Source organism: Vitis vinifera, chromosome 11, assembly GCF_030704535.1.
Source record: "Vitis vinifera cultivar Pinot Noir 40024 chromosome 11, ASM3070453v1".
In the NCBI taxonomy this organism is placed as follows: Eukaryota; Viridiplantae; Streptophyta; class Magnoliopsida; order Vitales; family Vitaceae; genus Vitis; species Vitis vinifera.
The window spans coordinates 19,013,360-19,030,188 of NC_081815.1; the positions used below are offsets into that span (position 1 = coordinate 19,013,360).

The 16,829-nt window shown below is 33.5% G+C and overlaps 1 protein-coding gene across 1 annotated transcript; it reads right to left on the reverse strand.

Moving 5' to 3' along the window:
* Positions 1-6,288: 6,288 nt before the first annotated feature.
* Positions 6,289-6,675, reverse strand: LOC100264996 (uncharacterized). Its single transcript, XM_002272483.3, has one exon. The coding sequence runs from the start codon at positions 6,673-6,675 to the stop codon at positions 6,289-6,291; it is 387 nt and encodes a 128-aa protein (XP_002272519.1).
* Between the last annotated feature and the right edge of the window lie 10,154 nt (positions 6,676-16,829).

The window sequence follows — 16,829 nt, forward strand, 5'->3', positions numbered from 1 at the left end:
ATTTAATTTTTTTTACACTCTCAATTAGGACGAGGAATAATAGATAAAATGGAAAATAGTTGTCAACTATATTTTGCTTTTGTTTTTATTTTTTATCTTTTATATATATATTATTTAAATGTTAGAAAAAAAAAAAAGAAGAAGAAGACCATTTAGATTGTTGAAATTTGAAGTACTTTGGACACTAGCAAAGTGTTTTGATGTTTAAATTTTAGTGGTTTTTATTTATGGTAAACCAAATAGTTATTTTCCTTGACATTCTCCTTTTCTTTTCTTTGTTATTTTCCGGGGCCAAAAATTATGTTGTGCCATGGGACTGTCTTGAGATTGAAATCGGCCAATATTCGATCCAAATGTTCTGCCATCGGATTCGACAATAACATACCTGGCTCGTAACATAAACCCAAATCGATGCCTAACGGGCTCAAAACAGAAATCTGTCTTCAACTTCAATTGGGACTGTGGCCCAATATAAGGCTTGAGGTTAGGGCCCCAATCTATCCACCCAAACCAAATCAAATAAATCTCATAAAGCTTGGTTTGGTTTAGTTTTTCAATAAAAATCCGATCGAATAAAGTTTGGTTTGGTTTGGTTTAGTTTAGTTTTTTTGATAAAAAAAACCTGACCAATTCAATCTTTGTTACACATAAACAGATTTTATCAATTCAATCATTTTGTTCAATATTCAACACAAACAATCTTATTTACGCCCTAATTTTGGGACTTAACCTAATAAGTGTATATTTACGAGGACTAAATATTTTGATGTTTTTAGGGTCTTAGTTAGATGTACAAATAATATGGACCAAGTTGTAATGATTTCAAGGAAAATGTACAGCTAACCTTGGGCCAAAATAAAATTTAGCTTGTGGAAGGCACAAAAGAAAAAATATATATATAATGTTTGGTTCTTGAAAATTTTCAAGGAAAATGTGAGAGAAAGGGAATGAAAAAAGTGATGAAAAATAAATTTTAAATTTAAATTTAATAAATTATTTTTACAAGTTTTTTCAAATTTATTTAACTTTTTTTTCTCTTTTATATAAAAATTAAATAATTTAAAAATACATAAATTTTGAATTAATTTTACTTATATTTGATTTTTTTTTTCAATTCTTTTTATGAAAAATTAAACATGGTTTTTTTTTTAAGTGATTAAAATACATCCATTTTCTCTTTTTTCACACATCAACAAACAAAAATGTTTAACAATGCCCTTATTTTTTTTCTATCTTTTCACTTTTCTTGTCCTTCATTTTCTTCTCCAAGTTCTATGCATAATCTTAGTTTCCAAGGAAAAAAAAGCTTTTCTTGCTTTAATAAAAGTTATTTCTTTTGTCCTTCATTTTCTTCTCCAAGAACTATGCATAATCTTGGTTTCCAAGGAAAAAAAGTGGCTTTTCTTGCTTTAATAAAAGTTATTTCTTTTGCCCTCAAATAAACTTAGGTTGTGTTTGTTTTTTGGCTTAATAGAAAAAGCTAAATATTTTAACTTTTTCTATTTAGTTAAAAGTAACTCATTGACATCAATCAACATCATTAAATTAAACTTATTGATAATAAGTTCACTTTAATTATATTGGTTAGTATCAATAAGGTACTTTTAGCTGAATAAAAAAAGTCAAAATATTTGGCTTTTTCTATTCAGCCAAAAAACAAACACCACCTAACCCTTATCCGATCTCTGTCCTCTTAACTTTTGACTTTTGAGACAAATATAGTAATCCTCTATATTCAACTTGGTTTGATTTTTTCCACTTTAAAACTAGCTTGTAAAAGGAGAAATCCTTTTCCCATGAAGTCAGGCAACCAACCACTCAAAGAACAGTACTTAATTTTCTATTCACCAAATCTTAGAAGCACTTTAGCAAAAATTAATAATAATTGTCTGCAAACAGGAGACAAAAGACAAAGAGCCTTAAGAGTTGTTGCACAGAGTTCTTACTCCAGTTAGGACTTTTCTTTTTACGTTCAAGCCAAGAGGCAATAAGAAAAGCTAGGGTTGGGCCCCTTTGTCTAATTCTTAATTGGGAAAAAACCAGAGGATGCTATTACATTAAGGAGGAGCAGGTTCACCTAATCAACTCTTTGCAAAAATTTAGATTTCATATTGGGCCTTTGGGATTTGAGAGCTCAATGGTTGTAAATAGTGGAAGTTCTTTCTCTTCATTCGTAAATGTAGATTTTACACAGAACCATATAAATCATTTCGTGTTTTGTGTTTTTTGGTTTCATTTTTTTTACTTTTTTTTTCTCCCAATTATTATTATTTGTTGTATTTTTCACAATAAAATAGTATTAGAGTACAAATTATTAGACCTGAAATGGAAGAAACATTTTTTTTTATGACATGTTTGAGATGCGTGCTTATTGGTTCAATAAGGATTTTCCAAAGCATTGAAAGATAGAAAGACTATCAATAATGATGTCTTGATGAAAAAAATCCCTATGGTAGATAATCCAATAGATATGATGACTAAGCTGATTCTTATAGTAAAATTCAAAGCATTACTTGGATTTAATTGATGTTAGTAGCATTTGAAGGCGAGCAAAGTAACATGGAAGAATTTAGAGTTTATTCGAATATTGAGAATTTGAGTTAAGATGGAAATTATTAGAAAATATCTCAAATTCTATTTTTAAGTAAATTAGAAAGTCATCGATAATTTCCTAATATGATATATTTTTGTAAGGGAATTTCCAATGAATATAAAGAAAATATATTATTGTGAAATCTTTTTTAGGAATTTGTATGTTTTAACAATTATACAATTAGTTTTTTATATAGAATCTTGCAATGTAATCACGAAAATATTTTAACTAAAAGTGGGTCTCTTTTTGGGTATAATTGAGACTTCGTAATTTAAGATTTTTAAGATTATAATTTGCTTCAATAATAATGAAAGTTCTTTTCCTCTTTACCCATGGATATATGTTTTTTGTTTTCGTTTTTTTACTCTCTTTTTCTTCACCTGTTGATAAAATGCAAAGGAATCAAGTGTGATTATTTTCAATTTTTGTAATAGTGAAATATCACCTATTTTGGTTAGTAAGAAATGCTCTAGTTCAATCACTTTTCTTATCATGATTTACAGATTATGTCTTAGTAACTACGTCAGATTGATGAGAGAAGAGATTGTTATCAAACACTATCTATATTGGCAGCTACCCTCTGCATGGAAATATTATTAGTACTGTATCTAAAGGGAGCCTCACTTGACTCTCTACAATCACAGGAATGATGATATACTTAGCATTATAGAGATCAATAATTCTAAATTGGCTGCTAGTGGTTGAGTTTCTTAGGGTTCTTTTAACATTATTGAAAAGGAAAAGTGTATAAGAGTGATAACTATTCTCAATCAAAGATGCTAACCCCAAAGGATCCAAACCTTATTGATAGCTCCGTAGTGTCTTTCCAATTTAGTTTCAATTTAAGGTGGTGTTTGTTTATTTTGATTTTTTGTTGAAAATAATTTATTTTCATAATTTAGATCGTTTGTTTTTCTACTTTTTTATAATTTATTATAAACTTTTCACTAAATAGAAAAAACCAAAATATATAACTTTTTTTAAATAAAAAAAATAACATATTAGTTTTTCTATACTTTTTAATACTTAATAGAAATAAAATACTATAAAAACAAACAACTTAATATTTAACATTATTAAGTATTAAAGTTTTATTTATAATTAAGTAAAAAAACAAACACCACCTAAATATTTTTCTGTTATGATTTTATAGTTTTTTTTTATGAAAAACCAAAAAAAAAAACAAAAAAACAAAAAAGGTTTGAAATCTACTCGGTCAACACCTAAATATTTAACATTATTAAGTATTAAAGTTTTATTTATAATTAAGTAAAAAAACAAACACCACCTAAATATTTTTCTGTTATGATTTTATAGTTTTTTTTATGAAAAACCAAAATAAAAAAATAAAAAAACAAAAAAGGTTTGAAATCTACTCGGTCAACCAAATTAAACTACATGCATTCCTCATTGAAATAACCATCACCAAATATAGAATGTATTACAAAGTGAACAATTCAAAATTTTCATTTCATGCTTGTGTGTTGAAATCTACACAACACATACAAGAATTATAAGAACAAAGGAAATTAAGAAGCAGCAGACATCCCATATGTGACACTGCTCAAAAGTGATGTTAAATACATCCCACTTTTTTCTTTTCACACCCACAAAACCAAGATATTTGACCATGCTCTTTTTTTTTCTTTCTTCTCTATGCCTTTCAACTTTTCTTTTCCTTCCAAGAACTAGGTATAATCTTAGTTTCGAAGAAAAGAAAAGAAAGAAGAAGAAGCTACTTTTCTTGCTTTAATAAAAGCTATTTCTTTTGCTCTCAAATCAACTCATCTTTCTCCCATCTTTAGCATTAACTTTTAATTTTGAGACGAATATAGGAATCTCTATATCCACTTGGTCTGATTTTTTCCCCTTTAGAACTAACTTGTAAAACGAGTGAACCCTTTTCCCATCAAATCAGCATCTAACCACTCAAATAACAGTTCTTAATTTTCGATTCACCACATCTTAGAAGCACTTTAGCAAAAATTAATAATAATTGTCTGCAAACAAGAGACAAAAGACAAAGGGCGCGCCTTAACAGTTGTTGCACAGAGTTCGTATTCCAATTGGACTTTTCTTTTTACCAACATTCAAGCCAATACTAGGATAAGGCAACAAGAACAGTCAGGGTTAGCCCATTTGACCAATTCTTCATTGGGAGAAAACTAGAGGGTGCTGTTACATTCAGGAGGAGCAGGTTCACCCAATCAACTCTTTACGAAAATTCAGATTTCATATTCATGCTGAATTTGAGGTTTTACCAAAATATTCTTTTTAAACTTTTTATAAAGTTATTTAGACATGACCACGGTTCAGAATCAATTTCATTAAAATCTTAGAGTATGTTTAGTAATGGTTTTGAAGAATTTTCAGTTCTTGAGAATAAAAAAATAGTTTTTCTACAAAGATGATAAATATTTGAAAGTTTTTTACATTATAGATATATATATATATATAGAAAAAAACCCTTTTTGATATATTTAAGTTAATTATCATAAACTATTATAAAAATTATTACCAAACAAACCCTTATTTTGAATTTCTCTCCTTTAGAAAATATTTTTTAATGAAACTTTACTTAGTTGTGATTAAGAACTCACCAATTTTGATTGTGAGCAAGAAATGTCCAACTCATTAATTTTATCAATAAACTACACGAAACTCAACTAGTATACGCTGAATTAATCGGCTGAAGTAATGAACTTATTTGAAGTGGTTCATTTCATACTAGGGCCAATATATGAATGAGGACTACTGTTACATCCCTACCTAACTACTCTAGCTCAGTTGAAAGATCCTTAACTTTTTTTTTTTTTTTGTTAAATATCATTTTTCTTATCCTGATTTTCAATTTTTTATTAGTAACTACATCAGATTCATAGGCTAATAGAATGTGATCAGATATTATTTATATTGGTAAGTGGCAACTGCCCTTTGCATGGGAATTATTATCGTAGCTTGAAGGAGCCTCATTTGACTCTCTGCAACCATAGGAATGAATAAGATACACCTAACATAATAGAGATTAATAATTCTAAATTGACTAGTAGTGCTTGAGTTTCTTAGCCCTCTTTTAACATTAATGAAAAGCAAAAGTTCGTACACCAGAAAGAGTGATAACTATACTCATTCAAAGACTCTTCAGGTCTAGATTATTTGAATCCGGTTTTCCTTTCCCATCTGCCAAACATGGCAGATCTAAAACCTAAATTTAGATTGAACATGACCCACAAGATAGAAAGAACAAAAAAAAAGGTTTGAAATTTACTCGATCAACCAATTTATACTAACTCCATTACTCATTGAAATACCCATCACCAAATATAGAATGTATCAGTATTACAAAGTGAACAATTCAAAAGTTTCATTTCATGCTTCTGTTGTTGAAATCTATACAACACATACAAGACTGAGAATAAGGGAAAGAAGCAGCAAACATCCTGGTTGATCCCTATCAAACAATCCCAAAACCAGGAAAAATGAAAAAAAAAGAAGAAAAAAACCCAGAATCCAAATTACAAAAGAAAGAAGAAGAATGAAAGAATTGATGATTATACAAAAGTGCTGCAAATTGTAAAGGAGATACTCTTAAAAAAACACAGGCTCCAAGTTTCACCAAAAGTCATGAATCCTTGTCGTCTCTCTTATCACAGGGAAACCTCACAAATTTGCCAATCAAATGAACCAAAAAATCATCATGGGGACGTTGTTGTTGACTCAAAGCTGTTGCCCTTGCAGTACCTGAGCTCCAATGAAACCTGTCTCTCCATCTGGAGTTGTCGATAGAAATTCGCTATGAAAACTTCAGCTCTCTTATCAACATCCTCTTCGCATGGGCCGCTGATCGTCCTCTGAATCCCCCGCGACGAACCGGGCTGATCTTCTGAGTCGGTATCTTCAGTGCAACCCCTCAAGCCAGGCCTGTCATTGAAGCTGAATCTTCTTGTTTCGGAAGAAGTGCGGAGCATGGAGGCGACATGCCATCTATGGATGCCAAAGTTGAGCAGGAAGCCCACTTTCTTCACTGCCCTCCTCAGGCGGCTGAGCAGTGATGATTTGTTGTTGCGTTTGGGCATACTCATCTTGGAGAATTGAATGAAGGAATGGATGATTGAATATTAAAAGTTGGGCAGATGTGGATGAGACTCTCTCTATATATAGAGAGACAGACATTGGGTGGAGAGAGCCGTCTCAAAGAAGCTCAAGCATTTGACGTCGAAGAAGTTGCTAGGTAATGGAGACGAAAAAAAGGAAAACCGTGTTACAGATGACAGCTATACTTACGTGGGAATATTCTAGCTGGAATACTAAAAGGCATGGTTAACACTTTGATCAATTCTTCATTAGTACACTGAGATTAATATTTCACAAAAAAAAAAAAAAAAAAAAAAAAAAAAAAACACCAGTTGATAGAAGGTTACTGGGCTTGGAAATTATTTTTGAAAAATAATTTTTAAAAATTTTATTGTGAATTATTCTTTATATTTATATAATTATTTTTTAAAATAATTCTTAAAAAAAATAATTTAAAATAACTAAAAAAAGTTGTTAAAAACTATTTCCTATTTTTAAAATAAAAAAATCATTTAAAAAAAAATAAAAAACAATTTTCAAAAAAAAAATTAGTCTAATGCAAAAAGAAGTATATAGTGATATTTAAAATAAAAATTCTTCGTCCATTCTCTTTCTTTCTTTTTCTTTTTCTTATTTTGATAAATTTTCAATTAATTCAAATAAGTTAAAAAAAATCCTTAGTAAACTAATTTGTAACATTTCATATAATTTATTAGCAAAAGTCATGTTCAGAAAATTATTAAAATAAGGAATGAAGAATATTAAAAAATAAAATTAAACTTTTTATTTTATAATAGTAAAAAATAATAATAAGCTTTAAAATACTTTTTAGTATAAAATGAAAGAAAATATTGGATATATTTATTTTAAATAATGTTTTAATCATTAAATTATTTACTTCTAAAATGTAAAGGATAATTTTTATTTATTTAAATTAATAGTTTTTTAGAAATTATTTTCCAAAAAGTTTTTGAATCATTAATATAATTTTTGTTTATTTATAATTTAAAAGTAGAAAATAATGTTGATTTTTCAATTATTTATAAAAGACTTTAAAAAAATAATGAAAAATCCAAAAATTGTTAAATAAAGATGAATTTGTTGGTGTTAGCATGTGAAGAGTGGTGAAATAAAGATAAAAATGAATCAAATGGATAGTTTTATCTATTACTATCTCATAAATTTGTAATCAATTATAGGTGATAGAAGGATCTTACATCAATTGTCAAGCTCAAATGAGCTTGAAGCACAATTCTCCCAAGCATGGAGCCGTGTAAGGTAGTGTTGGGTTTGGAGAATGAAAAAAAAATGTAGGTGTGGACCCCGTATTTCGGCTCATGCGTTTCCCACTTGATGGCGAGCTCGATTTTTATTTCGAAAAATTGATTTTTATTTATTAAAAGAATGACTTGGAGTCGCCACTTATTTTTGTTTTATTTTTAAAGGGTAAACAAAATAAGAAAGAAAAACCCTAAGTGTGACTCCTTGTTTTGAAAAAGGTGGTCTGTGAAAAACCGGATCGGGTTCGGGGGTCAAGTTACTTATCGGAAAGGTACGGTAAAAACCGTAGCACCCCTCTAAGCCCCTAAAGTCGAGTCTCTACTAATAAAGTGAAGCAATCATGGCAATTGATGAGTAAATCAATGAATACCCAAAGTGATCATGCACGTATGAGAGTTTGAATATGCATAGACAATGATCAGATGGAAAGTGGGTACGTACCTCGGCAATAAGCCACCATGCACTATCAAGAGAGAGGGTTAGTGCACAATTAAGGAATAATAACATGCATGTCAGAGAGCAAGATAAATAAATCATATATGATAACCAAGTCAATCAATCAGATCAATCAATTGATCATAAGATCATGTATGTGGGGCCCCCACCAAAGCCCAATATATCTTGCATTAAAGATGAGTGACAGTTCAGGAGACTTAGTCGTCAGTATTATCGGAGTTTGCTTTTTGATTGTGGGCGGAAATGGATCCGGCGAATCGCGAGTGTCTGACGAGCCAAGCTGTCCGGGGAATCTGAATTGTCGGTTGTGGATGCTCTCCGGGTAAGCGCTATCAGAGGATCCGAACATGTCTAACCGGGGAAGTTGAATCACCCTCCTCTCCCATCCGACGTCAGGCGTCGGATGTGAAATATCCAAAGAAAGTGGAACGTCGGCTGGACAGAATTCCAGATGCGAGATATCCGGAGAAGGTTGAACGTCGGCCGGACAGAATTCCGGATGTGAGATATCCGGAGAAGGTGGAACGTCGACCGAACATAATTCCGGATGTGAGATATCTGGAGGAGGGTGAACGTCGGCCGGACAGAATTCCGGATGTGAAATATCCGGAGGAGGTTGAACGCCTGCCGGACAGAATTTCGAATGTGAGATATCCGGAAAAGGTGGAACGTCGGCCGGGCAGAATTCCTGATGTGAGATATCCGGAGAAGGTGGAGCGTCGGCCGGACAGAATTCTTCTCCGGGTGGAATGAGCTATGTCGTCGTCGCAAAGGGGATCGTTTGCGTGTGCAAGGGAGAGAGAGCCATGTGGCATTTTTTAGGAAGGATCCCATAGGTAGGTGAAAGTTTAGAGAGAGAAACGGGTTTGGTGGGTTGTATGGATATGGAGGCTTGGGTGAGTGGTTTTAATGGGTATGTGAATGAGTGAAGGATAGCATGCATCCGTGAGACTCCATGTAAGTGAGGGAGTGGGATGGAGAATGAATGAGAGGAAAATGGAGGTGGTGGAGGATGCTTGACTCCTACAAGCTTGAGTGAGGAAATGGGTATGGCTGACGCGAACAGTGAAGAAGGTGTAGGCATGTGGTAATCGTGTTATTCATCATGAGAACATTAAGCCTTTGCTTGGACAAGTTCAACTTTTCTCCATGCACATGGGCCATTTACAAGGGAAAAAAAAAAACGAGAGCATCAAAGAGGACCAAAACAGAGCATATATGGGCAGATAATCACATTCAACCAAAACCATCTTGTGGCTCTGGATCGAACTAACAAGCTCTTTCCCTGCTCTCCGCGACTCCACTTAGGCCTCTCCTCACAGCTTCAGCTTGCTTCTTCAAACCTCTAATGTCTCCACCCTTTTCTTTGTAGCATTGTCGTCCAAGAAAGGATCTCCTCTTTTCAAATATCTCTAGCCAAACACCAGGAAAACTGGAATGCTCTCCTCCTCTCACTCTACAAAATATACCCAGGCAGTTTGCTACTTTGCTTCACCCTCAAGCTATCGAGTCTCCTCTCCAGAAAATGCCAAGAATAGAGGGGAAAAGCGAAGAAAAAGGAAAAGAACAAAAAAAAAAAAAAAAAAGAACAGAACAATGTATAAAGGGAGATAATACCACTAAAACCAAGCTCTGCATCACGAAGACCAAAAGAGCTTTCAAAAGAACCTAGTGGGAGGATCTCAATGAACTTAACACACAAACACAAAATATATCCAACATACAGCTCATACGGGAGAAAACAAAGATCAAATAAACAAAAGTCCGAAACAGGTTTGCCTCCTTAGGTAATCAAAGCAATTATCTGAATATCAGCAAGAAACGTAAGGTGATCCTCAAAAATAAGATAAGATAAAGTAAAAGATAATCAAACCTGACTGATTCTTCTCCTACCTCTCTAAAAAAATGTTTTCTCCCTTACTCCTTCTATCTTCCTCTCCAGTCGTTCCACTTTTCCTTTCTTTCTTGGTGTGCTCTTTTGCAAGCCACTCTTCTGCCCTCCTATTCACCGGTCAGCAAGCATGGCTTGCCCAACCACTCTCCCTATTGCTACACGCCTGCTGCAACCGGCATCAAGCCCTCAGCTTCATGGCTGCCCGTCCCATCTGGTCGGGATTCATGGTAAGAGAGGGGGGGTCCCCCTCACACTTCAAAAGAATAACCAAACTCCACTCTAACAGCCCAAAAGCTCTTCTGAATATCTTCCAACAGGTGTCTCCACCCCATTGCATTTCCAACCCACTACCTGATTCACTGACCACCCAACTAAGAAGCAGCATCTGGCTCTTTAAGAGCCCTCCACTTGGCAAGAAGTGTGACCTGCAGCAAATGAAAAAAACAAGCCCCATATGGGGGTCTACAGTAGGGCAGAGCTGGGTGTGGAAATTAATACAACTTTAAAAAAAAGAAAAAAAAAAGTTATTTTATTTTTATTTGTTACTTTGAAATTATATAGAATGTTTTTCATTTTTGTTTCCCTATGTGAATCAAATAAATTTTCCATTAAAAATATGTTTAGACCATCTTTGATGGTTTATAACCAAAAAAAATATAATGATATTATATTTTATGTAAGTTGGAATAAACCGAAACAAATTATTTGTAGACTTTAATTTGATTGACCCTAATTGATAAGGGAATTATTGTCGATATTTACATTCATTTGGTCAGAATGTAATTATATTGAACTCTAACCTCTAAGAGTCTAGTAAGGGCCTATTACTAAAGGTATAATTTAATTTCATCCCCCTTGAAAAGGGAACGACAATTAAGACTAGCTATCAATTTGTAAAGCTTTATTTAATTAGATACCATTTGAAATTTGATAAACATGATAAATAAAAAAAGTAAAAAAGTAAAAAAAAAAAAAAAACATTTTGGAATCCTTTGATTTTGATTTGATATGAAATTTTTTGTTGACATGGTAAGTACTAGCTAAGAATTTTGAATATCCTAACATGTTTGTTCTATGAAAATGATTGTTAAATTGTATGACTAGGTATTTATAGTCCTATTTGAAAATATGAATAAATTTCATTCATTTTCTCCGAGGTTTAAGCTAAATACACTTGCTTCCCGTATTTTAAATCAATAAAAGGTAAGTAGAAATAATAAATAAAAAGAGTAGAATAAGTATTTAATGAAATTTCAAGCTAATGATAAGAAAGTAAACCAAAACCTGAAAGGAGGTAATTGAAATTAACTTTTGAAAATATTTTATTCATGAAATGTATCCATTTTCATCAGTGGACTTTAACCTTATTTCATTGTTTATTAATTTTTTTTTTTGTGACACTCTCAATTAGGACGAGGAATAATAGATAAAATGGAAAATAGTTGTCAACTATATTTTGTTTTTGTTTTTATTTTTTATTTTTATATATATATATTATTTAAATGTTAGAAAAAAAAAAAAGACCATTTAGATTAATTGTTGAAATTTGAAGTACTTTGGACAATAGCAAAGTGTTTTGATGTTTAAGTTTTAGTGGTTTTTATTTATGGTAAACCAAATAGTTATTTTCCTTGACATTCTCCTTTTCTTTTCTTTGTTATTTTCCGGGGCCAAAAATTATGTTGTGCCATGGGACTGTCTTGAGATTGAAATCGGCCATTATTCGATCCAAATGTTCTGCCATCGGATTCGACAAAACATACCTGGCTCGTAACATAAACCTAAATCCATGCCTAACGGGCTCAAAACAGAAGAGGTTCGGGCCCCAATCTATCCACCCAAACCAAATCAAATAAATCTCATAAAGCTTGTGTGGACCCCGCATTTCGGCTCATGCGTTTCCCACTCGATGGCGAGCTCGATTTTTATTTGAAAAATTGATTTTATTTATTGTTTGAAAATGACTTGGAGTCACCACTTATTTTTGTTTTATTTTTTAAGGGTAAACAAAATAAGAAAGAAAAACCCTAAGTGTGACTCCTTGTTTTGGAAAAGATGGTCTATGAAAAATCGAATCAGGTTCGGAGGTCAGGTTACTTATCAGGAAGGTACGGTAAAGACCGTAGCACCCCTCTAAGTCCCTAAAAACAGGTCTCTACTAATAAAATGAAGCAATCATGGCAATTGATGAGGGAATCAATGAATACTCAGAGTGATCATGCATATGTGAGAATCGGGACATGCATATACAGCGATTAGAGGGAAAATGGGTACATACCTGGGCAACGATCCACCATGCGCTATCAATAGAAGAGTTAGTGCACAATTTAGGAATAATTTCTAGCATGCATGTTAGAGAGCAGGATAAATCAAACATGTATCATAATCAAATCGATTTATTAGTCAATCAATCGATCAGTCACATATGTGGGGCTCCCACCAAAACCCGTTTATTTTACATGAATTAATCCCATAAATTCCATTGTTTGGAATTACGAAAAATTCGTTCATGCTTATTAAAAACAAGAGGAGCAGAAGATTGTTTGAAGACCAGAATGGAATTAAGCTATTTGAGAGAAAGTCGGATTTTTGAAATTCATTTGAAAAATTGGAGTCTCGAAAGTTATTTAAAGAAAATTGGGATTTTAGAGTTTATTTGAAGATTGGACTTTCAGGAATTAAATGCGGGAATGAGAATTTTTAGAAATTAAATTTGAACGAGGTTGAAAACTTTGAAAATGATTTGAGAGTTCGGGATTTTAAATGAGGCAATAAGTGGATGAGTGAATAAGTAAAGGGATGGAATAATAACGATGGTGAAGTAACAAAGTTTAGGTAAATAATTGCGAAAGATGGAATTTTAGAGATTTGACGATGTGAATTTAGAGATTGAAAACTTAAGAATTTATTTAGAGATGAGATCTTTGGTATATGAATAACTGAATAAGCAAGTGGATGGGATAGCATTAATAACGAGAATAATCATTAAATGGCGATATATGGACGACGGAGCTTTTGAGGTTGGAAATTAGATTTGGAAGTCGGGTTCTGATGAATTGAACTTTAACGATTAGATTAAATAGATAATATGGAATAATAATGCTACTTAATGAAAACAATATTTTAAACGAATAGAAAGTGAGTAGTGGAATTTTTAGGATTAAAAATTAAATTAGGACGTTAAATTTTTGAAGAGTTGGACCTTAAATAAATAAATAGATAGGGGATAAGAATTCTAACTACTGAAAATAACATTTAGGCGGATAATGGAATTTCTGGGATTGAAAGTTAAATTAGGACATGGGATAATGATTCTAAATGATGAGGATAACATTTAAACGAATTGTAGAATTTTTAGGATTGGAAAATTAAATTAAGACATGAGGTTTTTGAAGAATTAGATTTTAAATAACTAGATGAATATGGGATAATAACTCTAATTGATGAAAATAAGATTTAAACGAATTAGTGAAAGATTAAATTAGGATTGAAAAATTAAATTAAAAAATATGGAGTGTTTGAAGGATTAGAATTAAGTTTTAGCGAATGAGATTTTTAAAAGGTGATAAATAGATTCATACGAAATAATAATAATAATTAATAATCATAATATTTAAGCTAGTGAAATCGAAGTATAAATTTCGAAATAAAAATATAATTAATAATTTGTCTTTAAGTTTGAGCTAACTAAATTGGTGAAGATAAAAAATAAAATAAAATAAGTAAAATGACAATGCATGAATAAGCTAATAATTTATTAAAATTAAAGACCTAAAACTTGTTAGGATATGAAGTAACTAAATGGGCTCACTCATCATGGACTTGGGCCATGAGAGTGGCTAGCATAAGGAGCAATTGGGCCTTCCATCAGCAACCTTGGGCTTGGGCTCCAACTTAAACCCAAAACCAAAGCCAATATAGGATTGGGCCTAATGCCCCAGCTCAAGCCCAAGCCCAAGACTTCCTTTTTCTTCCAACTTGCCTCTCCCTCCGCGCCTGGCTTCAGCACGATCACCACCTCCTCGTGGCGGCAGCGGCGACGCCAGCCAGCACCTGCCAGCACCAGCACCAGCCAGCACCTACCCGTGCCAGCACCAGCTGCACCTGAGGCCGCGATTGTGGGTGCTCTCCGGTATAAAAACCCCGACAAAATGGAGAAGTATGGTGTTCACCATGGCAGGGCATCAAAAACATGAGAAAACAGCAAACAGAGCACAATGGGAAAGGATAAAATGAACCCATACAAGCCATATTATATGTCAAGCAATCCACATAAAATCTTGAGAAAAGAGAGAAAGAAAAGTTCTTTACTAAATAGAAGAAAAACCAAAGATTGATGGCAGTCATACCTTTACCTTCTCCTTCAGGCTGCCTCCAACCAGCCCGATTTTAAAAAAAGCTCATCCGCTTTATCCCCTTGCTCCTTTGGTAACTCTCTCTCTCTCGTAATCTGTTGGCCCCCCCACGTTCTCGCACCAGCCCCCCTATTCATGCGATTAGCAAGTATGGCGTTTTCCAACCACTAGCATGGCTGCCATCCCTCATTTGATACCTGTCCAATTCTGCTTTCCCCTAGCAGAAAAGGGGTCCCCCTCCCCTTATTTTAAAAAGAAATGCAAAGAAGTAAAAAAAAAAAAACTCTCTCCCGGGTCCCCCACAAAAGGGGTCTATAAATATGCCCCTCTTCAGTAGAACTCACGAATGTAAGGAATGTGAACACTAAAGTGAAAAGTGAGTGTGAGTAATGAGTGGGATGAAATGAGATCTATCGAAGAACAAAGGAGACCCCTAAAAGGATGTTAGTGAGATAAGGATTCACTCAGACGAATAAGTGAACACAAAGGCTCTAATCTTAAAAGAAAGTGATGTCTCGAAATGACTCCGAGTCACTTTTGAAGACGTCTTAGAGAGAGTCTGAGTCCTTAGTGTGACTTCGGAGTCATTTCGAGACATCACTTTATTTTAAGATTAGAGTCTTTGTGTTCACTTATTCATCTGAGTGAATCCGTATCTCACTAACATCCTTTTAGGGGTCTCCTTTGTTCTTTGATAGAGCTCATTTCATCCCACTCATTACTCACACTCACTTTTCACTTCAATCTTCACATTCCTTACACTCGTGAGCTCTACTGAAGAGGGGCATATTTGCAGACCCCTTTTGTGGGGGACCCGGGAGAGAGTTTTTTTTTTTACTTCTTTGCATTTCTTTTTAAAATAAGGGAAGGGGGGCCCCTTTTCTGCTAGGGGAAAGCAGCATTGGACGGGTAGCAAATGAGGGATGGCAGCCATGCTGGTGGTTGGAAAACGTCATACTTGCTGATGGCATGAATAGAGGGGCTGGTGCGAGAACGTGGGAGGGCCAACAGATTACGAGAGAGAGAGAGTTACCAAAGGAGCAAGGGGATAAAGCGGATGAGCTTTTTTTAAAATCGGGCTGGTTGGAGGCAGCCTGAAGGAGAAGGTAAAGGTATGACTGCCATCAATCTTTGGTTTTTCTTCTATTTAGTAAAGAGCTTTTCTTTCTCTCTTTTCTCAAGATTTTATGTGGATTGCTTGACATATAATATGGCTTGTATGGGTTCGTTTTATCCTTTCCCATTGTGCTCTGTTTGCTGTTTTCTCATGTTCTTGATGCCCTGCCATGGTGAACACCATACTTCTCCATTTTGTCGGGGTTTTTATATTAGAGAGTACCCACAATCGCGACCTCAGGTGTAGCTGGTGCTGGCGCGGGCAGGTGCTGGCTGGTGCTGGTGCTGGTGCTGGCTGGCATCGCCGTTGCCGCCGCGGGGAGGTGGTGATCGTGTTGAAGCCAGGCGCGGAGGGAGAGGCAAGCTGGAAGAAAAGGGAAGTCTTGGGCTTGGGCTTGAGCTAGGGCATTAGGCCCAATCCTATATTGGCTTTGGTTTTGGGTTTAAGTTGGAGCCCAAGCCCAAGGTTGCTGATGGAAGGCCCAATTGCTCCTTATGCTAGCCACTCTCATGGCCCAAGTCCATGATGAGTGAGCCCATTTAGTTACTTCATATCCTAACAAGTTTTAGGTCTTTAATTTTAATAAATTATTAGCTTATTCATGCATTGTCATTTTACTTATTTTATTTTATTTTTTATCTTCACCAATTTAGTTAGCTCAAACTTAAAGACAAATTATTAATTATATTTTTATTTCGAAATTTATACTATTCGATTTCACTAGCTTAAATATTCTGATTATTAATTATTATTATTATTTCGTATGAATCTATTTATCACCTTTTAAAAATCTCATTCGCTAAAACTTAATTCTAATCCTTCAAACACTCCATATTTTTTAATTTAATTTTTCAATCCTAATTTAATCTTTCACTAATTCGTTTAAATCTTATTTTCATCAATTAGAGTTATTATCCCATATTCATCTAGTTATTTAAAATCTAATTCTTCAAAAACCTCATGTCTTAATTTAATTTTCCAATCCTAAAAATTCTACAATTCGTTTAAATGTTATCTTCATCATTTAGAATCATTATCCCATATCTATTTAAAGTCCAA